This window comes from Nicotiana tomentosiformis, chromosome 2, assembly GCF_000390325.3.
Source record: "Nicotiana tomentosiformis chromosome 2, ASM39032v3, whole genome shotgun sequence".
Taxonomy (NCBI): Eukaryota; Viridiplantae; Streptophyta; class Magnoliopsida; order Solanales; family Solanaceae; genus Nicotiana; species Nicotiana tomentosiformis.
The window spans coordinates 14,777,090-14,803,828 of record NC_090813.1 but is presented as its reverse complement, the minus strand read 5'-3'; the positions used below and the strand labels follow the sequence as shown (position 1 = coordinate 14,803,828).

The following is a 26,739-nucleotide window of genomic DNA, read 5'->3' as shown; positions in this document are numbered from 1 at the left end:
TGTTTAAGATGAGGTTCAAGCGTGTTTATCCAATTTGTCACACCTCTTTTTTTACCTCAAAAGAATATGTGTGTTACGGTGGATCGTGGATTAAAGAATTTTTCTAATTAAAGTGACAATTTGAAATAGAGATTATTTTATTGTTCAGAGTCGTCACTTGGAAGTGATTTTTGGGTGTTCCAAATCACCTTTTATTTGAATCCTTAGTCAAAGAAAGGTTTGGCTCTATTATTTTTGGTCTGCAAAAATAAAGTTCCGGTAAGGAATTCTGTTGACCAGGGAGAAGGTGTAAGACATTCCCCGAGTCCCGTGGTTCTAGCACGATCGCTTTATTGACTTAAACTTGACTTGAATTAATTTTGGATAAACTGTACATTATTAGGTTTTCATGTTTTGCCTATGCCCGTTTTTATTGTTGAAAAACAAACCAGGACGAGTATCCCCGCCCTAGTCTACACTAACTAAGACGAGTATTCCCGACCTTAGTTCGTGTGTCGCACCTAAAATTGAAGCCTACTCAAAGTTAATTAAACAACAACTTTGAATTATTTGAAAGAATTGGGGACAAGACGTGTCCTCACGACCTTGCCATTTTATTTATATCTTTGTTCCGAAACGAGTCTTCCCGACATCGGTTAAGACAAAATTAATTATCTTTACTAAAACAAAATACTTTTGAGCTACCGTCATTAGGTGATTGGGTCTTTTTTATGAATAAATAAAGCATCTAATTTTGTTGAATTTATTTAGTGGACTGAAAAAAGTGACATCAATATTATTTTTAAAATCTTTTGCTTCATTTTTCGAAACTTAACTAGACTATTACTATTGTTATTCTAGAAAAATATTGACTAACTTTAGAAACTATGTTATGGAATTAGTCAAAGAAGAAAAGTATTTTTTTATTTGTAGATTGATGGTTCATTTTTTTATTTAAGAAAAATATTTACATATTCAAAATGAGTAGTGTATGGCTAATTGAAATGACATTGCGGTTATTAAGATCACTAGTTTAAAAGATGAGAGTAGTGTAGGAAGTTTTTTTGTTTTGCCTTTTTTTTCTTTTTATCTATTAATTTTTCTTCTTTTTCTTTATCTTCTTAATTTTATTTTCTGCCGAAACCAATATATTTTCTAAATTGTTCCATTCGTTTTCTTTTAAATTATCTTTCTTAAGTTTTTCTCTTCCTTCTTTCTTCCTTTCTTAACATAAAGATGTTACTTCGATAATAATAGTTAGAAAATGATCAAGTGTGTAAAAAACTCCTTTTATTTTCTTACTAACTTATGTTGTTAGTAATAGTGAGTATGTTGTTGTTGTTGTTGTTTACTAACTTACATTGTTTAAAACTAATAAAATGTGGGCTTGTGGTGATATTAAAATAAGGCAACCCATTATTGGGCTGATAAAACCAAGGGCTCATTTCCAAGACAAAATCCAAGAGGCCCATGTGCTCTTGGACTTCAATTCTACAGACTGTGTCCTTTTAGAGCCACATTACAGATCTAGCCTTATTTTGCCATTTGCATTTCATAGCTAGTTATTTACAAAATAAGTTTGCAGAAATAATCACTTTCTATTTACAGCTTAACCACCTTACTAAAATAACCCACATTACAGACTAGACCTTACTTACATGGGCTAAAAGTTTAATACATACTCCTTTCACACAACTAGACAAATGATGGCTAAACGATATTATATCCAAAACTTTGACACAAGATTAAAGATGCTTGTCACAGTGTAATTACTAACATATAGTCATAACATTATCCAACATTTAAGAGCATGTAAAAATGAATTACAATAAACGAATAACATTACTAATAGTTTCCAGCATCATTATCTTTCATTCCAACTTGATTTTAGGAGTTTACATGGTCTGAAAGTTACCTAGACAGCAGAAAGAAGAAAAATTCAGCAAATCAACTCTTTCCAGATCACAACAGAACAACAGTTAATATGAGCAGCAACACAACAAAAGACATCCAACAACCAGCAGACTTTCGAACTCAAGAAAATGAACCAGAATACTCAGCAAAGCAGTTGAAACTAGTAACTCCAGAAAATGCTTACAAGACCCCTATATTTTTCTTAAAAGTTTTGCACTTTAAGAATCAAACTCACAAAGCTTTCAGTTTTTTTTAGCTAACTTTGATGTTCAGCCGATCCTTTTTTGCTTTCTTTAGTTGTGTCTTTTTTTTTTTTTAGAGTGTAGAGATTTTTTAATATGTGCATCTAGTGTCTAAGTGAGTGAGAGGAGACTCTTTAAGTAGGAAAAGCAAGCACCTTTGGACAGATTTTGGTTCACCAAAAATCTGTCCAAAGGACATACTTTTTCTCACAAAATATTGTCCAAGGACTGTCCAAATAGGAGAAAGGACAGTCCAAATAGGAGAAAGGACAATCCTTTTCACTAAATTCAGACACAAGAGGAGTAGTTGTACTCTTAGCATGGTTCAAACAATAAAAGAAAATAACTATACACTCTACTCAATCATCAACATAACTACCCTTAAGCTTTTTTACAAAATCAGCACCGACAGTGTGATTCAAACCAAACTAAGTTAGAAAAATACATAACTGGACTTAGAATTTGAACTATTAATCAACCAAGGTAAAATCCGAACTTAATAACTAAAAATCAAACAAAGCAAATGTATTATCCAAACTAACTAATTGAAACCATCAACTTAGCATACCACATACAAACTAATTATTTCATTAAACAACTATGACTAATTTGAACACTTAACCAAACAAAATCTAATAACACTTAAGTAAACATAACCTAAACCATATTAATAAGCTAAATCTTCTCCATAATCAATAAACAAATAGCTACTACTCAAACTAATAAACAAACGCCTACATAGAATGATTAAGACCTATAATAACGATCGAAACAAGCAATCGATTAACTACTAACCAGAAAATATAAAATTAAACTAATACTAAGCCTAATCACATAAGCAAAAAACCAGAAACGAAAAAGGGGAAGTAGAAAATTACCACAACAGAGGGATTCGATGCTAACTTGAGCAACGAGGATGTGTCGAGGACATCGAACAATAGTTGTTCGACCTTGGAACGCTCGTTTCATTTTGATAGATGCTAAATTCAAAGAATTCGACGTCATACTAAAAGGAAACAAGTGTCCTTAAGCAAAAAATATCGTACAACATAGGGCTAAGGTGGTTTAGGGAAAAAAATAGTGGTGGTGGCTGAGGTCGGCATTGAGGAGGCTTTTCAGGGTGAATCTATAGAGAAAGTGTAGATCTACTTGAGATCTACACGTTTATGTAGGTTTTGTGGGGGTGTAGTGGACGGTTCGTCGTGAAATTGAAGAGGGAAGTAAACGGCGGCTATCTAGGGTTTCGATTTTACGGAATTTAGAGGGGGTTTAGAAGATTTCGGGCTCGGATTGGGAGAGAGGATAAAGAGAGGAAGATATTGGTGTAAGGTTTATGGGGTTAGGATGATGGCCGGCCGATGGTTGCGATTTTCGGCCGGCGGAGCCATAGTGAGGGGCGACAGAGAGACAGGGAGTTTAAGAGAGTGAGGCGAGATGAGAGAAAGAAAGGGAAATGGGGAAAATAGAGTGAATATTAGGGCATTTAGGGCTTTAAATACCTGAGTGGGAGATTAATCTTGAGCCGTTGGATCATGGGAGCTTGAACAACTGAGATTTCATTTCAATAGCTTGGCCAAAACTACGCCGTTTGGGTCTCTCAGACCAATTGTCTGGACCGGGTATGGGCCACCGATTTTGTCCAAATTTGGGCCTATTTCGTCTTTAAAATGAAAATCCCAGTCCCTTAAACCCCTTAACAAACTAATTAAACTAAAATCTAATTCTAAAAATCTACAAACACACACAAAATAATCATTTAAAATATAATGTAAAAGAAAAACAAAAATTGGGCATTTACTGCTGCCGCTCTTTGCTCGAGAACATGATAGAATTACAACCTTTTTAGTTCAACCTTCCCAAAACAAGATACAACCCACACTATGTCTAAGGAGCCTCTAACAGAAACAAAAGAGTGTTAAGACAGTGCCAGCAACAAGGTCCCCTGCTATACCTCAAAATGCTATGTACAAAGGACAAGAGATACATGACCCCTAAATGAAGTGGGGCTCACCAAGTCAGCTGAGGAAATGGTGTGTTGTTGTCACTGATTAACACCACCTGCTATGGAACCACCTGCATCCATTAAAAATGTAGCGCCCCCGGCAAAAGGGACGTTAGTACATATCGAATAATACTAGTATATAAAACTAAACACCCTCTCATTAGAACAAATAATGGTAAATGGAGAAGGAAACATGAAATCATTAAGAGATTCAACAACATCAAGGTGTCAAGTTAGGGGAAAGGTAAATTTCAAGTAAGTTTTAATCTTTTTAAGTTGGGAGATTTTTAGCACCGATACACCACCGTGTTTTTGGCACGGAGTCCGATCTCAGCCCGATCGGCTAAGTCGTCTCACCCCGAGACATCCACTCACAATACCACCATATGCGCGGCATGGTGTCCGATCTCAGCCCGACCGGCTAAGCCTCTCACACAATGCCGTGTGGGTCGATATCACATCACATCTCGCTAGCAATAATCTCATCCCATTCAAGAAGCAATAATTTCAAAGTACGTTGGATAGAATTTTTCTCAAGCAGTAGAATTTTAAAGCCACTCAACAATTACGACGATTGTCAGAATTTTGCAAATTTGAGCGCCATAATTTTTCAGCATTGTGGCTGAAAATTCTGGTGTACCATTAAGATTTATAAATCATCATCATACTATTGCGTGCTTCAAAATTTTGCCCAGCGTACTTCGGCGATCAATTTTTTTTATTCAGCGTGCTTTAAATTTTTCACTGAGGTAATTTTCCAAAATATTTCTTAACGAGATTAAAAAATATAAACAACGATTTTTAAAAGGTTGTAGCTATAAATTTTAAAAACATACAAAAGTTATAATTCTGCATAACTTAGGTGCAGGTTTCCAATTCTAAAAAAAACCCTTCTCTGATCTATCTTTTACTTACCTGAGAAGTGCTAACCTTCTAACTTGTTTTTCCCCTCAACATTGAGCTCACAACCTTAAAATACATGAGCCTCAACTTTATCGACAATTTATTCATCTAAAAAAATTTAATGCTCTAATGACCACGTGTCTTCTATCTAAAAGGTAACTAGGAATCAACTAAGAACCAAAAAAAAAAAAATGGAAAGGAAAAGAAAGACATTGTCAATCATCTATCATGTGGTTCTTTCTGTTAACATAATCTTTTGTAGTTATCTGTTGCACTTATCTTCAAGGATACTATATTAGTCCTTTGTATGTATTACTATAAATACCTCATTGTGATTATATTGTCATTATTGAGTATAATATTATTTCACTTTAGTCCTCCCAAGAAAGCATCTGTTAGATGGCATTGAGATTATCTTTTGATAGTTTTTTTTTTTGTTTAAGATGAGGTTCAAGCGTGTTTATCCAATTTGTCACACCTCTTTTTTTACCTCAAAAGAATATGTGTGTTACGGTGGATCGTGGATTAAAGAATTTTTCTAATTAAAGTGACAATTTGAAATAGAGATTATTTTATTGTTCAGAGTCGTCACTTGGAAGTGATTTTTGGGTGTTCCAAATCACCTTTTATTTGAATCCTTAGTCAAAGAAAGGTTTGGCTCTATTATTTTTGGTCTGCAAAAATAAAGTTCCGGTAAGGAATTCTGTTGACCAGGGAGAAGGTGTAAGACATTCCCCGAGTCCCGTGGTTCTAGCACGATCGCTTTATTGACTTAAACTTGACTTGAATTAATTTTGGATAAACTGTACATTATTAGGTTTTCATGTTTTGCCTATGCCCGTTTTTATTGTTGAAAAACAAACCAGGACGAGTATCCCCGCCCTAGTCTACACTAACTAAGACGAGTATTCCCGACCTTAGTTCGTGTGTCGCACCTAAAATTGAAGCCTACTCAAAGTTAATTAAACAACAACTTTGAATTATTTGAAAGAATTGGGGACAAGACGTGTCCTCACGACCTTGCCATTTTATTTATATCTTTGTTCCGAAACGAGTCTTCCCGACATCGGTTAAGACAAAATTAATTATCTTTACTAAAACAAAATACTTTTGAGCTACCGTCATTAGGTGATTGGGTCTTTTTTATGAATAAATAAAGCATCTAATTTTGTTGAATTTATTTAGTGGACTGAAAAAAGTGACATCAATATTATTTTTAAAATCTTTTGCTTCATTTTTCGAAACTTAACTAGACTATTACTATTGTTATTCTAGAAAAATATTGACTAACTTTAGAAACTATGTTATGGAATTAGTCAAAGAAGAAAAGTATTTTTTTATTTGTAGATTGATGGTTCATTTTTTTATTTAAGAAAAATATTTACATATTCAAAATGAGTAGTGTATGGCTAATTGAAATGACATTGCGGTTATTAAGATCACTAGTTTAAAAGATGAGAGTAGTGTAGGAAGTTTTTTTGTTTTGCCTTTTTTTTCTTTTTATCTATTAATTTTTCTTCTTTTTCTTTATCTTCTTAATTTTATTTTCTGCCGAAACCAATATATTTTCTAAATTGTTCCATTCGTTTTCTTTTAAATTATCTTTCTTAAGTTTTTCTCTTCCTTCTTTCTTCCTTTCTTAACATAAAGATGTTACTTCGATAATAATAGTTAGAAAATGATCAAGTGTGTAAAAAACTCCTTTTATTTTCTTACTAACTTATGTTGTTAGTAATAGTGAGTATGTTGTTGTTGTTGTTGTTTACTAACTTACATTGTTTAAAACTAATAAAATGTGGGCTTGTGGTGATATTAAAATAAGGCAACCCATTATTGGGCTGATAAAACCAAGGGCTCATTTCCAAGACAAAATCCAAGAGGCCCATGTGCTCTTGGACTTCAATTCTACAGACTGTGTCCTTTTAGAGCCACATTACAGATCTAGCCTTATTTTGCCATTTGCATTTCATAGCTAGTTATTTACAAAATAAGTTTGCAGAAATAATCACTTTCTATTTACAGCTTAACCACCTTACTAAAATAACCCACATTACAGACTAGACCTTACTTACATGGGCTAAAAGTTTAATACATACTCCTTTCACACAACTAGACAAATGATGGCTAAACGATATTATATCCAAAACTTTGACACAAGATTAAAGATGCTTGTCACAGTGTAATTACTAACATATAGTCATAACATTATCCAACATTTAAGAGCATGTAAAAATGAATTACAATAAACGAATAACATTACTAATAGTTTCCAGCATCATTATCTTTCATTCCAACTTGATTTTAGGAGTTTACATGGTCTGAAAGTTACCTAGACAGCAGAAAGAAGAAAAATTCAGCAAATCAACTCTTTCCAGATCACAACAGAACAACAGTTAATATGAGCAGCAACACAACAAAAGACATCCAACAACCAGCAGACTTTCGAACTCAAGAAAATGAACCAGAATACTCAGCAAAGCAGTTGAAACTAGTAACTCCAGAAAATGCTTACAAGACCCCTATATTTTTCTTAAAAGTTTTGCACTTTAAGAATCAAACTCACAAAGCTTTCAGTTTTTTTTAGCTAACTTTGATGTTCAGCCGATCCTTTTTTGCTTTCTTTAGTTGTGTCTTTTTTTTTTTTTAGAGTGTAGAGATTTTTTAATATGTGCATCTAGTGTCTAAGTGAGTGAGAGGAGACTCTTTAAGTAGGAAAAGCAAGCACCTTTGGACAGATTTTGGTTCACCAAAAATCTGTCCAAAGGACATACTTTTTCTCACAAAATATTGTCCAAGGACTGTCCAAATAGGAGAAAGGACAGTCCAAATAGGAGAAAGGACAATCCTTTTCACTAAATTCAGACACAAGAGGAGTAGTTGTACTCTTAGCATGGTTCAAACAATAAAAGAAAATAACTATACACTCTACTCAATCATCAACATAACTACCCTTAAGCTTTTTTACAAAATCAGCACCGACAGTGTGATTCAAACCAAACTAAGTTAGAAAAATACATAACTGGACTTAGAATTTGAACTATTAATCAACCAAGGTAAAATCCGAACTTAATAACTAAAAATCAAACAAAGCAAATGTATTATCCAAACTAACTAATTGAAACCATCAACTTAGCATACCACATACAAACTAATTATTTCATTAAACAACTATGACTAATTTGAACACTTAACCAAACAAAATCTAATAACACTTAAGTAAACATAACCTAAACCATATTAATAAGCTAAATCTTCTCCATAATCAATAAACAAATAGCTACTACTCAAACTAATAAACAAACGCCTACATAGAATGATTAAGACCTATAATAACGATCGAAACAAGCAATCGATTAACTACTAACCAGAAAATATAAAATTAAACTAATACTAAGCCTAATCACATAAGCAAAAAACCAGAAACGAAAAAGGGGAAGTAGAAAATTACCACAACAGAGGGATTCGATGCTAACTTGAGCAACGAGGATGTGTCGAGGACATCGAACAATAGTTGTTCGACCTTGGAACGCTCGTTTCATTTTGATAGATGCTAAATTCAAAGAATTCGACGTCATACTAAAAGGAAACAAGTGTCCTTAAGCAAAAAATATCGTACAACATAGGGCTAAGGTGGTTTAGGGAAAAAAATAGTGGTGGTGGCTGAGGTCGGCATTGAGGAGGCTTTTCAGGGTGAATCTATAGAGAAAGTGTAGATCTACTTGAGATCTACACGTTTATGTAGGTTTTGTGGGGGTGTAGTGGACGGTTCGTCGTGAAATTGAAGAGGGAAGTAAACGGCGGCTATCTAGGGTTTCGATTTTACGGAATTTAGAGGGGGTTTAGAAGATTTCGGGCTCGGATTGGGAGAGAGGATAAAGAGAGGAAGATATTGGTGTAAGGTTTATGGGGTTAGGATGATGGCCGGCCGATGGTTGCGATTTTCGGCCGGCGGAGCCATAGTGAGGGGCGACAGAGAGACAGGGAGTTTAAGAGAGTGAGGCGAGATGAGAGAAAGAAAGGGAAATGGGGAAAATAGAGTGAATATTAGGGCATTTAGGGCTTTAAATACCTGAGTGGGAGATTAATCTTGAGCCGTTGGATCATGGGAGCTTGAACAACTGAGATTTCATTTCAATAGCTTGGCCAAAACTACGCCGTTTGGGTCTCTCAGACCAATTGTCTGGACCGGGTATGGGCCACCGATTTTGTCCAAATTTGGGCCTATTTCGTCTTTAAAATGAAAATCCCAGTCCCTTAAACCCCTTAACAAACTAATTAAACTAAAATCTAATTCTAAAAATCTACAAACACACACAAAATAATCATTTAAAATATAATGTAAAAGAAAAACAAAAATTGGGCATTTACTGCTGCCGCTCTTTGCTCGAGAACATGAAGAGTTTTCGTGCAAAGATAGTGAATGCCATGACTAAGTTTGATCACATATGACTCTAATGAAAGCATTTTATTGAAAAAGATGACCGAACCTTGCTTCCAAGATTGCCTACATATCCTTGGCTATAAAGGAATCAGGTCAGTGTAGTTTTGGAAATATTTGGCAGCTGGGACTACCAGACACTAGACTTAAGACTAATGTTGCTGCTGCTATTACTGATGTTACCGTTACTTGCTTCTTACATAAAAAGGAAAAGAGAATAGAACTGCATATGCCCACAAGCTAAGAGTTACAAAATTCCTATCTATGTGTCTTGTGGAGTCAAATCTTGATTCTTGACATGCTCGCTTGTGTTGACCTTAGATTGGATCTTGATGATCTTTGAAGAAAATATTATGGCTCATTCTCGATTACTTACTTTCCAGATCAGAATTTGAGAAAATGAAACTCGAGAAGCTGGGTTGCTGACACATTATCAAAGCTAACTCCAACTATCTTGTGATCAAAAGACTTATTTCTTCTGATGAGAAACTGAAACTGCAAGCATTAATTGTCACTTGTGCTATATAGCTGGGCCTGCAAAGCCATTAAAGACGAACAAATCGAACAAAATTTTTCTGTCCCAGTTTGGCACTAGGAAAAGTTTGTAAGTTATTAAAGAAAGTTATCACTATCTAATTTGTTGAAATGAAGACAACGACAATAGTATAAACTAGCTAGGTGAGGATAGGTAGCACATTGTGTTACCAAAAGGAAATGGAATTAGAGGATGGTATCCTATATTACTGAAAGAAAATATAACCAGGGGTTGGCACCCTATATTAGTGAAAAGGAATGTAACCAGGGGTTAGCGCCCTGTATCAATAGGAAAGAATGTAACCAGGGGTTGGTACTATTTATTACTGAAAAGAAACAAAATCAGTGGTTGGAACCCCGTGTCAGTAGGAAGGAGTGTAACCAGGGGTTGGTACCCTAAATTACTAAGAATGAATGTAACCAGGGGTTGGTACCCTGTATTACTGAAAGATAATGTAACCAGGGGTTGGTACCCTATATTACTGAAAGGAAATGTAATAAGTGGTTGGAACCTTGTGTCAGTAGGAAGGAGTGTAACCAGGGGTTGGTACCCTGAATTACTAAGAATGAATATAACCAGAGGTTGGTACCCTATATTACTAAAAGAGAATGTAACTAGGGGTTGGTACCCTATATTACTGGAAGGGAACGTAACTAGGGGTTGACACCCTATATTACTGAGAAGAAATTTAATCAGGGGTTGGTACCTTGTATTACTAGAAATGAATGTAACCAGGGGTTAGTACCCTGTATCACTGAAAGGAATGTAACCAACGGTTGGTACCATGTATTACCGAGGAAGAATATAACTAGGGGTTGGTACCCTGTATTACTGAAAGGAATGTAACCAGGGGTTGGTACCCTGTATTACTAAAGAGGCATATAACCAAGGATTGATACCCTGTATTACTGAAAGGAGTGTAACCGTGGATTATTACCCTGTATTACTGAGGAGGGATGTAACCAGGGGTTGATACCCTGTATTACTGAAAGAAAATATAACCAGAGGTTGGCACCCGGTATTATGGAAAAAAAATATAACCATGGGTTGGCACCATGTATTATGGATAAAGTGTTGAATCCCTCTAGACGAAAATGTTCTACTTGAGTTAAGCTACGTAAAATAGCCTGAGTGAAGAGTACTTCTACATGAGCTGGATCTCCCTAGGCGAAAAGGTTCTACCCGAGTTAAGCTACGAAAATGAGAGATATGAATAGTAATAATGCATGCTAAAAATAAAAGAAAATAGAGCTTTTGAGGAACTTACCTTTGGTGACATTCGTCCTTTGAGAATCGCCATTCTGCACTGCTTTGTTCCTGCTTAAGACAAAGAAAAATTTGTGAGTTTTCAAAGTGGTGGTCGGTTTGTGGCCTTGATGCCCTGAGTAATTTGAATTCACAGCCACTGCTGTCGAAGAAACGTTTCTGTCAGTGTGGTACCGAGATACTCGGATACTCTGTATCATTTCCTAGAGACCTTGGCTTTCCGAAGTTCCCCCCGACTGTTTCATACCCGGATGTCCATGGTACCGCTAACCCTTGTCCCTAAGGGAAGGCAATTTTCCTTTAAAATCAAACTTAGTTGTCTTGTACCCAATACCAGTTTGTATCCGTAGTGCTTATCAACTTTTCCCATGAAGAAAGTCTTGCTTAGGAGACCTTTCAGTTTCTTTGAGACACTTTGTTCGTATTATCAAAAGAGATCATCGATGGATTCGTGCCTTTATCAATGCCGTATATGACCCAAATTGTACTCGGTATTACGGGGAAACTGTAGCCAGTTTGCAGCCATTTCTTTGCTTCCTTTTTATACAAGATTAGACCAAAAGGGACTCAAACAAAATTATGGGTAAAAATAGAAGAATAATTGAAAGTAAAAAATAACTATGTTTAAACAAAAGGTGTCCCTTTTGGGTAGAGGAACATGGAGACATATCTGGAGGTATGTGCTGACTTCAATGAATCATGAAATATATTTTGGATTGGACGCTTGATCCGTCTGAGATGTATAATTCTCAAAATTTGTCGCAAAGGTTCATCTTGAAACCGAGTTCACGGTTGTGCTCAATGTCGGAGTATTGAGGACCCTCATTCGGCCAGTAGCACCCTTTGCGGGTTTTCGCTAACTCGCCTCTCTTATTTCTCTACTCACCGTAGCCTTATGGTGAACATACGGGTTTTCACTAATAAGACTCTCTCATTTCTCTGCCATCGCCTTACGGTGCCCATACGAGTTTCAACCGATAAGACTCTCATTTCTTTTCTTTTCTTTTTTTTTCGCCGCCCTTAACTAATATACTGCATGTGGCAGGTTGTCCAACACCCTTGGCATGGTGACTTCAATATTTTCAAAGATCGATCAGAAGGTCTTAACGCGAAGATGTGAAAAAAACCTTGAACTGAATTATAACTTTTGGAACCTTTTTATAGAATTACCATAAAATAAAACAAACTTCTGCCCCGGTTTTGGAGTATTAGGGATATGTATTTTTTTATTGTGATAGGAACAAACCTAGGGTAAGGCTGCCTACCCTATTTGGGAAAACAAAGAAGACAAATACAACTCAATGATAGCCTTCGTCATTTCGATATGAGAAAATCATGCGTGAAAGCTCCGCATTGGGTATATATCAGACATAATATATTTTGACCGCATCTGTGTTAATAGTCATGTCTGGTACCCGCCCTTCTTCATTTACCAAGTGCAAGGCCCCTTTTGGTAACACTTTCTTGATGATGTAGGGTCCTTGTCAGTACGGGGTGAACTTTCCTTTATCTTCTACCTGGTGTGGAAGAATGCATTTCAAGACGAGATGGCCTACCTCAAAGTGCCTTGGGCGCACTTTCTTGTTATAAGCGCATGCCATTCTTTGCTGGTATAACTGGCCAAAACATAATGCTGCTAGCTGTTTTTCATCAATCAGCAATAGTTGTTCTAATTGGGTCTTGACCCACTCAGTGTCTTCAATCTCCGATTCCACAATGATTCGGAGAGAGGGATTTTCAACTTCAGCCAGTATTACAGCTTCTGTTCCATACACCAACAGATAAAGAGTTGCACCAACAGATGTGCGAGCAGTCGTGCGGTATTCCAAAAGAGCAAAAGGCAACTTTTCATGCCATTGCATGGACCCTTGGATCATCTTCCTAAGAATCTTCTTGATGTTCTTGTTAGACGCTTCAACAGCTCCGTTGGCTTTTGGTCGGTAAGGGGTAGAATGGTGATGCATAATTTTAAATTGCTCGCATACCTCCTTCATCAGATGACTGTTCAAATTGGTTGCATTATCATTGATAATGGTTTTTGGGATACCAAAATGACATATGATGTTGGAATGAACAAAGTCTACCACTGCTTTCTTGGTTACTATTTTGAAAATAACTGCCTCCACCCACTTGGTGAAGTAATAAATGGCGACCAAAATAAATCTATGCACATTAAAACCTTTGGCTCGATTGGCCTAATAACATCCATTACCCAAGCAACGAAAGGCCAATGAGAAGATATGGGGTGTAATTCCGATGGAGGCGAGTGAATCAGGTCGCCATGAATCTGGCATTGGTGACACTTGCAAACAAAACTGAAGTAATCTCGCTCCATAGTAAGCCAATAATACCCTGCCCGCAGAATCTTCTTCACCAAAACATATCCATTCATGTGAAGTCCACATACCCCCGAATGCACTTCACTCATGATTGGCTCAGCTTCTGTGGCATCGATGCACCTCAGCAAGTTCAAATTTGGGGTCCTTTTGTACATGATTTCCCCATTCAGGAAGAAACCACCGGCGAGCCGCCTTATCATTCCTTTTTGGTCTCCCTTGGCATGCTCTGGTATTCCCTTGTTTTTACGAATTATTTTATGTCGTGATACCATGGTTCACCATCTGGTTATGTCTTAATAGTATTGCAGTAACCGTGTTGATTCAGAACTTGGATTTTCAATGGATCAATATGCGTATTGCCTGGATAAGGGAGCGTTGAGGCTAAGGTAGCCAAGTCATCGACTAGCTCGTTGTGAAACCTGGGAATGTACCTGAACTCGATGGATTTGAATCTTTTGCTCAGGTCTTGCACACATTGTATGTATAGAATAAGCTTGATGTATAGAGTCTCCCATTTGCCTTGGGTTTGCCGGATAAGCAAGTTGGAATCTCCTATAACCAATAGTTCATGCACATCCAAATCGAGGGCCATTTTCAGACCCATGATACAAGCCTCATATTCTGTCGTATTATTGGTACAGAAGAAATGAAGTCGGGCCATTACAGGGTAATGCTGTCCAATAGGTGAGATGAGGATTACTCCGATCCCAACTCCTATGATATTGACATCCCCATCAAAATATATTTTCCATACATGGTTGTCATCCGGAACTACCTCCTCTATTGAGTTGACCACTTCGTCTGGGAAGTATGTGCTTAGTGGCTTATAATAATCATCAACTGGATTCTCTGCCAAATGATCTTCCAAAACCTGTGCTTTCATTGCGGTGCGAGTGACATAGACGATGTCGAACTCTGTGAGCAGAATTTGCCATTTAGTGAGCCTGCCACTAGGCGTTGGCTTTTGGAAGATGTACTTCAATGGATCCATTCTAGAAATGAGGTAAGTAGTGTAGGCCAAAAGATAATGCCTTACTTTCTAAAAGGGTATACTTAACCTCATAATTGGTGAACTTCTTACTCAAATAATAGATTGCCTGTTCCATTTTGCATGTCACATCATGTTGCCCTAGAACGCATCCAAAGGGATGATCCATCACCAATAAATATAAGAACAAAGGCCTACCAGGTTTAGGTGGAACCAGTACATGGGGTTTTGACATATAATCTTTGTTCCTATCAAAATATTTTTGGTAATCGTCCGTGCACTTGATAGCAACATCCTTTTTCAACAATTAAAAATGGGCTCGCACGTGGTTGTGAGATGAGCAATGAACCTACTGATGTAGTTTAATCTCCCATGCAAACTCATGACTTTAGTTTTGTTCTTCGGGGGTGGCAGATCTTGAATAGACTTTATCTTAGATAGATCCAATTCGATGCCTCTCCAGCTGACTATAAAACCGAGGAGCTTCCCAGACAGAACCCCAAATGCACACTTGGCTGGATTAAGCTTAAGGTCATACCTTCGCAGCCGTTCAAAGAACTTTTTCAAATCGCGCACATGATCATCTTGTGTCTTTGACTTTATGATGACATCATCAACATATACTTCAATCTCTTTGTGCATCATGCAGTGAAAAATGGTGGTCATGACCCTCATGTAAGTTCCCCTACATTCTTCAAACCGAATGGCATGACCCTATAATAATATGTACCCCATGGAGTGGTGAAAGCAATCTTTTCTGTATCATCCTCATCTATTAGAATCTGGTGGTACCCAACATAAAAATCCACGAAAGATTGTATCTCACGCTTTGTGCAATTATCTACAAAGATGTGGATGTTTGATAACGGAAAATTATACTTTGTACTTGCTTTGTCCAGGTCTCTGTAGTGGACACATACTCTGGTTTTTACATCCTTCTTTGGCATGGGCACAACATTTGCCACCCAAGTGGTGTATCGGATGGCTCTGACCATATTAGTGCTCAATTGCTTCATTATTTACTCTTTGGTTTTATCACTCATGTCCGTTTTAAATTTTCGTTGCTTTTGTTGGACTGGTGGAAAATCAGGATACATGAGAAGCTTATGAACCACTAGATCAACACTTAAACCTGTCATATTATCATAAGACCAAGCAAACACATCTTTGTATTCAAATAAAAGTTGAATCATGGCATCTCTGATTTTTTGTTTAGTGTGAATGCTTATCTTTGTTTCTCTAACTTCTTCATGACTTACAATATTAATCGGCTCAGTTTCATTGAGGTTGGGCTTAGGATTGTTTTTAAATTGTTCCAATTCTCTTTTTATTTCCTCAACAGACTCATCTTCATCATATTCAATCTCTTGATGCATTATTTCAAAATTAGACAGCTTTTTAAGATCTAGGCATGAATTCTGCATGCATGTCATGTTATTAAAGTCGACATTAATAAAACTGAAATGGAAATAAAATGACAAGAATTAGAAAAAAAGAAAAGATACAGAACTTTATACGAAACTGAATTGCATTTTTATTGAATTTAAAAAGATAGAAGGGTTAACATAAAAAAAACTATCATACTGAGATGTTTGAATTACAACCCTGAAAGTAACCCAAAATGCAAAAAAGAAGTTGCAAAAGAAAATTACCAAGACTCCTTCCGTGTGGGGAGAGGAGTTGCTTCCCGGTTGTTGAGCATGGTGTCTGGGCCAAGTAGTTGCATATCAGAACGACTAATGCCTTTACTAGCCTGGATCATATTCACTTCAGAGAACATCTGGCTGAGGCCATGGCAAATTTCATCAATGTTTTCCTGCGCCGAGGAATTTTGATCCCCATGGAGTCGTGGCTTGACAAAAGTGTAGAAAATGTGAGGAATCGGTTTCTGCAAGACCCACCCATGCTTTTTGCGGTGCTTGGCTTTGTCTTTATCTGCTTGTGTTGGCCTGAAGCCAAAGCCAAAAGTACCCTTATTACTAAAGGGATAGATGGGTTTTGGAATTCCTTGCAATGATGCCTCTAGGCCTTTTTCTGGCTCATAACCATGTCTTAACATAAGTGCAGCTATCATTACAGATGTGGCGGAAAGACGAGGATGCAAAATGGGCTTTCCTTCTTCAATGTGGTCCACATCAACCACTTCAAAAGCCTGATAGATAATGGACTCACACCCTTCCTTAGCCTCAATATACGAGATTAACATGTCTTCTCCGTGAACAATAATTTCTTGCCTCATGTTCGAACTTGAGCATCTGATGCAAGGTGGATGGCACAACTAGATCCATATGGATCCATGGCCTTCCAAGAAGAAAGTTATAAGAAGTTCCCATGTCCACTACTTGGAAGACAATTTCAAAATCAACCGGCCCAATTGTCATTATGAGGTAGATCTCCCCAATGGTATCTTTCGTTGAGCCATCAAAAGCCCGGATGCGAACATTGCTAGGTTGGATTCTGTCTGTATTGATCTTCATGCTTTGAAAGGTGGAGAGAGGGCATACATCTATGCTCGAGCCTCCATCAACCATGACTCGCTTTACGTAGTGCCCCTTACATTTGACAATTAGGTGTGTCACGACCCAAAATCCCTCTGAAGAAGTCGTGATGACACCTAGTCTCTAAATCTAGGTAATTGTCACGACCAGAATTAACCCTCCGTAAGGTGTCGTGATGGCACCTAGTCTTTACGACTAGGTAAGCCTAATAATACAAAAATAATATAAAGAAAACACAATATTTTAAAGATAAACAACATATTATGAATAGCCAAGAGTAGTACCTCTCGGCATATACAAAAGTCTAAAGATAATAAAAAATGTCTCTAGGCGAGGGAGTAGAAGGGGACTCCGAAGATCAGCGGACGCAAGCAGAAGTACCTTGAAGTCTCCTAGAATCAGCAGCACGCACTAACCCCAAGGCTGATAGCTCGTACCTGGATCTGCACACGAAAACATGTGCAAGAAAGGGCATGAGTACACTACAATGGTACCCAGTAAGTGCCAAGCCTAACCTCGGTCGAATAGTGATGAGGTCAGGTCAAGGCCCTACCAGAGTAAATACAATAAATTAAACAGTAAAAAGGTATAAGTAAAATTTATGGTAACACAGTTAAATAAATTCTCAAAAATTTAAAAGTTAAGGGAGTCCTCGGCTCAGAACAAGGTAAACACAGTGGAAAATCTCCCGGGATACCGTCCCGTAGTTCCGAATGAATATGCAGTACAGGGGGATCTCCCGAAATATGTCTGTAGTCCCAAAGTAAATATGTAAGATAGGGGGATCTCTCGGAATACGTCCGTAGTTCCAAAGTAAATATGCAGTGTTGGGGGATCTCTCGAAATACGTCCGTAGTCCCAAAGTAAATATGCAAGACAGGGGGATCTCCCGGAATACGTCCGTAGTCACAATTTAAATATGCAACGCAAGATAAAATGGCAGGTATGGCATCGAGTTATACAGTTTATACTAAACATAGATAAGGAAAAATAGAGATTTAATTAAGCATGGTGCACAGAATGTCAAATAGGCAGTTAAAATACGTAAGCATGCTTTTCTAGTCTAAACTAAACAATTAAACATATTAGTGCAATTTAATAAGAGAAATAATTTATGGTTTAAAAAGGATAAACGAGATTTTTACAATAACACCCCGTGTACGTACTCGTCACCTCACGTACATGGCTCCCACACACCAAATAGTATCAAAATATCCTAAGGGGAAAGTCCCCAACACAGAGTTAGGCAAGCCACTTACCTCGAACCGCTCAAATCACCTCGATAACACATTCTTGCCATGATTATCCGACTCCATATGGACCGAATCTATTCAAATAAATTGCATAATGTAAATATAACTACAAGTAACTAATTTAGCTAATTAATTCGAAGTTAAATCGTGAAATTAGGAAAAACGTCCAAAAGGTCTCCCCGGGACCACGTCTCGGAATCGGGTAAAAATTACAAATTATGAATACCCATTCACTTACGAGTTCACTCGAACAGAAATCATCTAAATCCGACATCAAATTCCCATTCAAATCTCAGATTTTCAATTGGGGAACCTTTTCCCCCTATTTCCAAACTTCTACCCTTAATTTCCTTAATTAGACGAGGAAAACAATAATAAATTAATGTATTTTAATAAAAATAGAGTTAGAATTAGTTACCCAATAGTTCTCCTTCAAAATCCCTGAAGAAATCGTCTCCCATCGAGCTCCCTATCTCAAGTTTTTGGTAAAATGGCAAAACCCCCGTTTTTGGAAACTTTAACACTGCCCAGCGATTCCTCAATCGCGATCGCCGAAATAGCCTCGCGATCGCGAAGAACAACTTTGCTACCCCAGAAATTACTCTACGCAATCGCGTAAAACACCACGCGAACGCGATGCTCTGGCCCCCTATTATGCGATCGCGAACATCCGCACGCGTTCGCGATGAGCAAAGCGCGTGGTCCAGTTTTGATACACTTAACCCTACGCGATCGCGACCTTGTCTCTGCGTTCGTGAAGCACCACCTCACATCACTACGTGTTCGCATGCCCATGTCCGCGAACGCGAAAAACAATTCCATCCTCTGCCTAGATAAGCCTACGCGATCGCGGATCACCTCACACGATCACGTATAAGGAAACCAGAACTCAGATACTAGAAAACTTCAGCAACCTCCTAAGTCCAAAAATCGATCCGTTAGGCGTCCAAAACTCACCCAAGGCCCCCGGGACCTCGACCAAACATACCAACCAATCCTAAAATACCATACGAACTTAGTCGAGCTCTCAAATCACATCAAACAACGCTAAAATCACGAATCACCCTCCAATTCAAACTTAAAGAACTTGAAACTTCAAAATTCTGCAACAGATGCCGAAACCTATCAAATCACGCCCGATTGACCTCAAATTTTATGCACAAGTCATAATCAACATTACGGAGCTACTCTAACTTCTAGAATTGGAAAACGACCCCGATATAAAAAATTCCACTACCGGCCCAAAACTCCATAAAATTGACTTTCGCCATTTCAAGCCTAAATAAGCTACGGACCTCCAAAACACAATTCGGACATGCTCCTAAACCCAAAATCACCTAACGGAGCTAACGGGACCAAAGGAATTCCATTCCAGAGTCGTCTTCACATAGTTCCGACTACAGTCCAAATCTTAAGGCATAAGCTCTCATTTAGGGACTAAGTGTCCCAAAATACTTCGAAACTCAAAACCAATCATCCCGGTAAGTCACAATATCAGAAATAGATATAGGGAAAGCAGTTATTAGGGGATCGGGGCTCTAATTCTCAAAATAACCGGCCGGGTATAAAATAATCGTTTGTCCTCGAACGAATATAAATACATACCTGAAACTATGAAAAGATAAGGGTACTGGCTGCGCATATCCTGATCGGTCTCCCAAGTTGCCTCCTTGATCGGCTGACCCCTCCACTGGACCTTTACTGAAGAAATATTCTTTGACTTGAGCTTTCTGACCTGCCTGTCCAAAATGCCTACTGGCTCTTCAACATAAGATAGATCTTTGTCCAACTGGACTAAGCTGAATTCCAATACATGAGTCGGATCACCGTGATACTTCCGTAGCATAGACACGTGGAATACCTGGTGAACTTCTGCTAGGTTGGGAGGCAAGGCAAGCGCATAAGCAACCTCCCAACTCGTTGCAATATCTCAAAAGGACCAATGAACCTTGGGCTCAGCTTGTCCTTTTTCCCGAACCTCATGATGCCCTTCATAGGCGATACCCGGAGCAAGACCCGTTCACAACCCATAAATGCCAAATCACGAACCTTTCGGTCTGCATAACTCTTCTGCCTGGACTGGGCTGTGTGAAGTCTCTCCTGAATCACCTTCACCTTATCCAGGGCATCCTGGACCAAATCTGTGCCCAATAATCGGGCCTCGCCCGGCTCAAACCATCCCATTGGGGACCGGCACCGCCTACCATACAAATCCTCATATGGTGCCATCTGAATGTTGGACTGGTAACTATTGTTGTAAGCAAACTCTGCAAATGGAAAGTATTGGTCCCATGACCCTCCGAAATCCATCATACAGGTACGAAGCATATCCTCAAGAATCTGAATCGTGCGCTCGGACTGCCTGTCTGTCTGAGGGTGAAAGGTTGTGCTCAACTCCACCCTAGTACCCAACTCCTGTTGTACGGTTCTCCAAAACCGTGATGTGAACTGTGTACCTCTGTCTGAAATGATGGATACTAGAATACCATGAAGGCGAACAATCTCTCTGATATAAATCTCACCCAACCTCTCAGAAGAATAAGTAGTAAATACTGGAATAAAATGAGCTGACTTGGTCAATCCACGATCACCCAAATAGCATTGAACCTCCTCAAAGTTTGTGGAAGTCCAACTACAAAGTCCATGGTGATCCTCTCCCACTTCCACTCTAGGATCTATAACCTCTGAAGTAATCCACCCGGCCTCTGGTGCTCATATTTGACCTGCTGATAGTTGAGACACTTGGCCACAAACCCAACTATATCCTTCTTCATCCTCCTCCACGAGTAGTGCTGTCTCAAATCCTGGTACATCTTCGTAGCACCGAGATGAATGGAGTACCGCCAGTTGTGGGCCTCCTCGAGAATCAACTCCCGAAGCCCATCTACATTGAGCACACAGATCCGGCCCTGCATCCTCATCACACCGTCATCACCAATAGTCACATCTCTGGCATCACCTCGCCGAACCCTGTCCTGAAGAACTAGAAGATGAGGATCATCTTACTGGAGCTCCCTGATATGGTCATAAAGAGAAGACCGAGCAACCACACAAGCTAAAACCTGAACAGGCTCTGAAATATCCAATCTCACGAACTGACTGGCTAAGGCCTGAACATCCAAGGCTAAGGGCCTCTCAGCTGCCGGAAGATATGCCAAACTCCCCAAACTCTCTGCCCGGTGACTCAAGGCATCGGCCACTACATTGGCCTTCCTCGGGTGGTATAATAAAGTGATATCATAGTCTTTAAGTAGGTCCAACCACCTCCCCTGACGCAAATTAAGGTCCTTCTGCCTAAACAAGTGCTGCAAACTCCGGTGATCAGTGTAAATCTCACAGGGAACACCGTACAAATAATGATGCCAGATCTTCAGGGCATGAACAATAGCCGCTAACTCGAGATCATGAACCGGATAATTCTTCTCATGCACCTTCAACTGTCTAGATACGTAGGCAATCACCCTACCGTCCTGCATCAATACCACTCCAAGAACAATTCTCGAGGCATCACAATAGACAGTGTAGGACCCCGAACTTGTAGGCAATACTAATACTGAGGCTGTAGTCAAAGCTGTCTTGAGCTTCTGAAAGCTCCCCTCACACTCCTCGGTCCACCTGAACGGAGCACCCTTCTAGGTTAGCCTGGTCATAGGTGCTGCAATGGATGAAAGTCCCCCGACAAAGTGACGGTAATACCCCGCCAAACTAAGGAAACTACGGATCTCCGTAGCTGATGACGGTCTGGGCCAACTCTGCACTGCCTCCACCTTCTTCGGATCTACCTTGATCTCATCACAAGACACTATGTGGCCCAAGAATGCCACAGAATCAAGCCAGAATCCACACTTAGAAAAGTTTGCATACAATTTCTTCTCCCTCAAAGTCTGAAGCACGGTCCTCAGGTGCTGCTCGTGATCTTCTCGAGACCGGGAATATACCAGGATGTCATCAATAAACAAAATGATGAAGGAATCAAGATAAGTCCGGAACACACTGTGCATCAAATGCATAAAGGCAGCTGGGGCATTGGTCAGCCCAAATGACATGACAAAAAACTCATAGTGACCATATCTGGTCCTAAAAGCAGTCTTCGGGATATCCGACTCCCGAATCTTCATCTGATGATAACCTGAACGTAAGTCAATCTTGGAAAACACTCTGGCACCCTGTAACTAATCAAATAAGTTATCAATATGAGGCAATGGATACCTGTTATTCACTGTGACTTTGTTCAACTGGCGGCAATCAATACACATCAGTATAGAACCATCCTTCTTCTTCACAAATAAGACAAGAGTCACCCAAGGTGACACACTGGGCAGAATGAAGTCTTTATCAAGCAATTTTTGTAACTACTCTTTCAACTCCTTCAATTCAGGAGGAGCCATACGATATGGAGGAATAAAGATGGGCTGAGTGCCCGACAACAAATCAATGCCAAAATTAATTTCTCTGTCGGGCGGCATGCCCGGAAGATCAGCTAGAAACATATCTGGAAAGTCCCTCACTACTGGAACTGGCTCAACTGTAGGGGTATCAATACTGACATCTCTCACATAAGCTAGATACGCGTCACACCCCTTATCAACCATTAGTTGAGCTTTAAGAAAAGAAATAACACTGCTGGGAGTATACTCTAAGGTACCTCTCCACTCTAATCGTGGTAAACCTGGCATAGCCAGCGTTACGGTTTTAGCGTGACAATCAAGAACATCATAATGGGGCGACAACCAGTCCATGCCCAAAATAATATCAAAGTCCACCATGCTGAGCAATAATAAATCGGCCCTGGTCTCAAAACCACTAAGAGCAATCAAACACGACCGATACACGCGGTCCACAACAAGAGAATCTCCCACAGGAGTAGATACATAAATAGGGGAACTCAAAGAATCCCAAGATATCCCCAAATGTGGAGCAAAATAAGAAGACACATATGAATACGTCGAGCCTGGGTCAAATAATACCGATGCATCCCTATGACAGACAGGGACGATACCTGTGATGACTGAATATGAAGCAATAGACTCTGAACGGGCTGGAAGGGCATAGTACTTGGCCTGGCCTCCCCCCTCTAGGACGACCTCAACCTCCCTAACCTCCACCTCTAGCTGGCTGAGGAGGTGGGGTGGTAGCTGGGGCTGGAAGAATGGCCGGAGGACCCGGTGGAGCACGTGGAGGCTGATAAGTCTGTGGAAGTGCACCCCTCCTGACTCTGGGGCAATCTTTAACCAGGTGACAAGTGTCACCACACTCAAAACAACCTCTTGGAGAGCGCGATGATTGAGACTGACTCTGACCTGGCCTACTAGACTGGCCGGTAATAGCACCTCGAGTAGGAGGCATACTGGATATTCGCGGTGCATAATAGGGCTCCTGAGGTCTAGGAGGAGCTGGAACACCGCTGGCTGCTGGAAGAGCTGAATGAACAAGGTGACTCACAAAACCCCTACCATAGCGTGCTGCTGGCGCACGAGCTCCTGAATAATGACCAGTCTCTCGAGACCTCTTGGCCTCTCTCTCCTCTCTGTCCCGGGCGAACATGCCCTCCACTCTCCTAGCAATGCTCACTGCCTGCTGATAAGTGATGTCCATATCCAACTCCCTGTCCATACTGGTCCAAATACTGGGGTAGAGTCCCTTAATGAAGCGATGAACCCTATCTCTGACTGTAGAAACCAGAGCCGGTGTATGGCGAGCTAACTTACTAAAACAGACTGCATACTCTGACACAGTCATAGCACCCTGATGTAGATGCTCAAACTCTACGCGCCAAGCATCCCTGAGGCTCTGGGGAACATACTCACGTAAGAACATCTCTGAAAATTGAGTCCAAGTGAGTGAGGCTGCCTCGTCTGGACTACTCAGCTCATAGGCATGCCACCACTGATATGCCGCTCCCCTCAGCTGGAAAAAGGTGAAAGAAACCCAACTCGTCTCCACAATGCCTATAGTGCAGAGAATACGATGACACTCCTCAAGAAAACCTAGAGCATTATCTGAAGCTAGTCCGCTGAAAGTAGGTGGGTGGTACTTCTTGTACCTCTCAATTTTGAGTTGCTCTGCCTCAGAAGTAGCTACCCTGATCCCATGCTGAACCGGAGCCACTGGAGGCGTAGGAATATACTCTGGGGCCTGATCAACCGGGACCCTCTGCTTAGGAGTGCGGGTTGTGGGAGTCTGTGCCCCTCCCCCGGCCTGAGATGTAACGGGAGCTATCGGAAATAGTCCAGCTTGAGCCAGAGTGCTAAATATGCTCATGAACTGAGCTAAGTCTCCTGGAGGGCTGGAGTAGTAATAGTGATCTCCGGTGCTGGCCCTCCAGCTGGAGCTACTGGGGGCTCCTCTGATGCAGCTCTCGCAGGTGCTCGGGCTGCACCGCGTGGTCGTCCTCTACCCCGACCTCGGCCTCTGGCGTCTCTGACAGGGGGCTCGGGTGCCTGATCGTCGGTCCTCCCAATACGGGTCCTCACCATCTGTGAGAAATAATAGAATAGAATCTTAGAATATTTTGGTGTCAATAACTCGCACGACAAGGAAATCAAGGAAATATGATTGTTCTTAACAGTTACATAGCCTCCCGAAGAAAAGTACGGACGTCTCCTCACAGATCCGCGAGACTCTAATAAACCGACTTGTGACTCGCGACTCTTGTGAACCTAGTGCTCTGATACCAACTTGTCATGACCCAAATTAACCCTCTATAAGGTGTCGTGATGGCACCTAGTCTTTACGACTAGGTAAGCCTAATAATACAAAAAACATATAAAGAAAACACAACATTATAAAGATAAACAACATATTATGAATAGCCAAGAGTAGTACCGCTCGGCATATACAAAATAATTTCCTAAGACCCGAAATATCACTAAGTCAGAAGCTGCTATATTCCAAGTAGCTCTATACAAAAGTTTGAAGATAATAAAGAAAGTCTCTAGGCGAGAGAGTAGAAGGGGACTCTGAAGATCTGCGGATGCAAGTAGAAGTACCTTGAAATCTCCTAGAATCAGCAACACGCACTAACCCCAAGGCTGATAGCTAGTACCTGGATCTGCACACAAAAACATGTGCAGGAAAGGGCATGAGTACACCACAATGATACCTAGTAAGTGCCAAGCCTAACCTCGGTCGAGTAGTAACGAGGTCAGGTCAAGGCCCTACCGGAGTAAATATAATAAATTAAATAGTAAAAGGTATAAGTAAAATTTATGGTAACACAGTTAAAGAAATTCTCAAAAATTTAACAGTTAAGGGAGTCCTCGACTCAGAACAAGGTAAACATATTGGGAAATCTCCTGGGATACTGTCCTGTAGTTCCGAATGAATATGCAGTACAAAGGGATCTCCCGGAATATGTCTATAGTCCCAAAATAAATATGCAAGATATGGGGATCTCCTGGAATACGTTCGTAGTCCCAAAGTAAATATGCAGTGCTGTGGGATCTCCCGGAATACGTCCGTAGTTCGAAAGTAAATATGCAGTGCTGGGGGATATCCCGGAATACATCCGTAGTCCCAAAGTAAATATGCAAGACAGAGGGATCTCCCGAAATACGTCCGTAGTCCCAATTTAAATATGCAACGCAAGATGAAATGGTAGGTATGGAATCGAGTTATATAGTTTATACTGAACACAAATAAGGAAAAATAGGGATTTAACTAAGCATGGCGCACAGAATGTCAAATAGGCAGTTAAAACACGTAAGCATGCTTTTCTAGTCTATACTAAACAATTAAACATATTAGTGCAATTTAATAAGAGAAACAATTTATGGTTTAAAAAGGATAAACGGGATTTTTTGTAATAACAGCCCGTGTACGTACTCGTCACCTCACGTACATGGCACCCACACACCAAATAGTATCGAAATATCCTAAGGGGAAAGTCCCCAACACAGGGTTAGGCAAGCCACTTAACTCGAACCGCTCAAATCACCTCGATAACACGTTCTTGCCACGAGTATCCGACTCCAAATGGCCTGAATCTATTCAAATAAATTGCATAATGTAAATATAACTACAAGTAACTAATTTAGCTAATTAATTTGAAGCTAAAGCGTGAAATTAGGGAAAACGCCCAAAAGTCTCCCCGTGTCCATGTCTCGTAATCGGGTAAAAATTACAAATTATGAACACCCATTCACTCACGAGTTCACTCGAACAGAAATCATCTAAATCCGACGTCAAATTCCCATTCAAATCTCATATTTTCAATTGGGGAACCTTTTCCCCTATTTCCAAACTTCTACCTTTAATTTCCTTAATTATACGAGGAAACCAATAATAGATTAATGTATTATGATCAAAATAGAGTTAGAATTAGTTACCCAATAGTTCTCCTTCAAAATCCCTCAAGAAATCGTCTCCCACCGAGCTCCCTAT

General features: G+C 39.7%; 2 protein-coding genes across 2 annotated transcripts; both read right to left on the bottom strand.

Moving 5' to 3' along the window:
- Nucleotides 1-12,763: 12,763 nt before the first annotated feature.
- LOC138904365 (uncharacterized) lies at nucleotides 12,764-13,890 on the bottom strand. The gene is made up of 2 exons (XM_070192866.1): nucleotides 13,591-13,890; nucleotides 12,764-13,474 (listed from the first exon to the last, which is right to left on the bottom strand). The coding sequence occupies exons 1-2, from the start codon at nucleotides 13,888-13,890 to the stop codon at nucleotides 12,764-12,766; spliced, it is 1,011 nt and encodes a 336-aa protein (XP_070048967.1).
- A 14-nt stretch (nucleotides 13,891-13,904) lies between these two features.
- On the bottom strand, nucleotides 13,905-15,281 carry LOC138904364 (uncharacterized). Its single transcript, XM_070192865.1, has 2 exons — nucleotides 15,145-15,281; nucleotides 13,905-14,610 (listed from the first exon to the last, which is right to left on the bottom strand). Exons 1-2 carry the CDS (start codon nucleotides 15,279-15,281, stop codon nucleotides 13,905-13,907), a joined length of 843 nt encoding a protein of 280 aa, XP_070048966.1.
- Nucleotides 15,282-26,739: the final 11,458 nt, after the last annotated feature.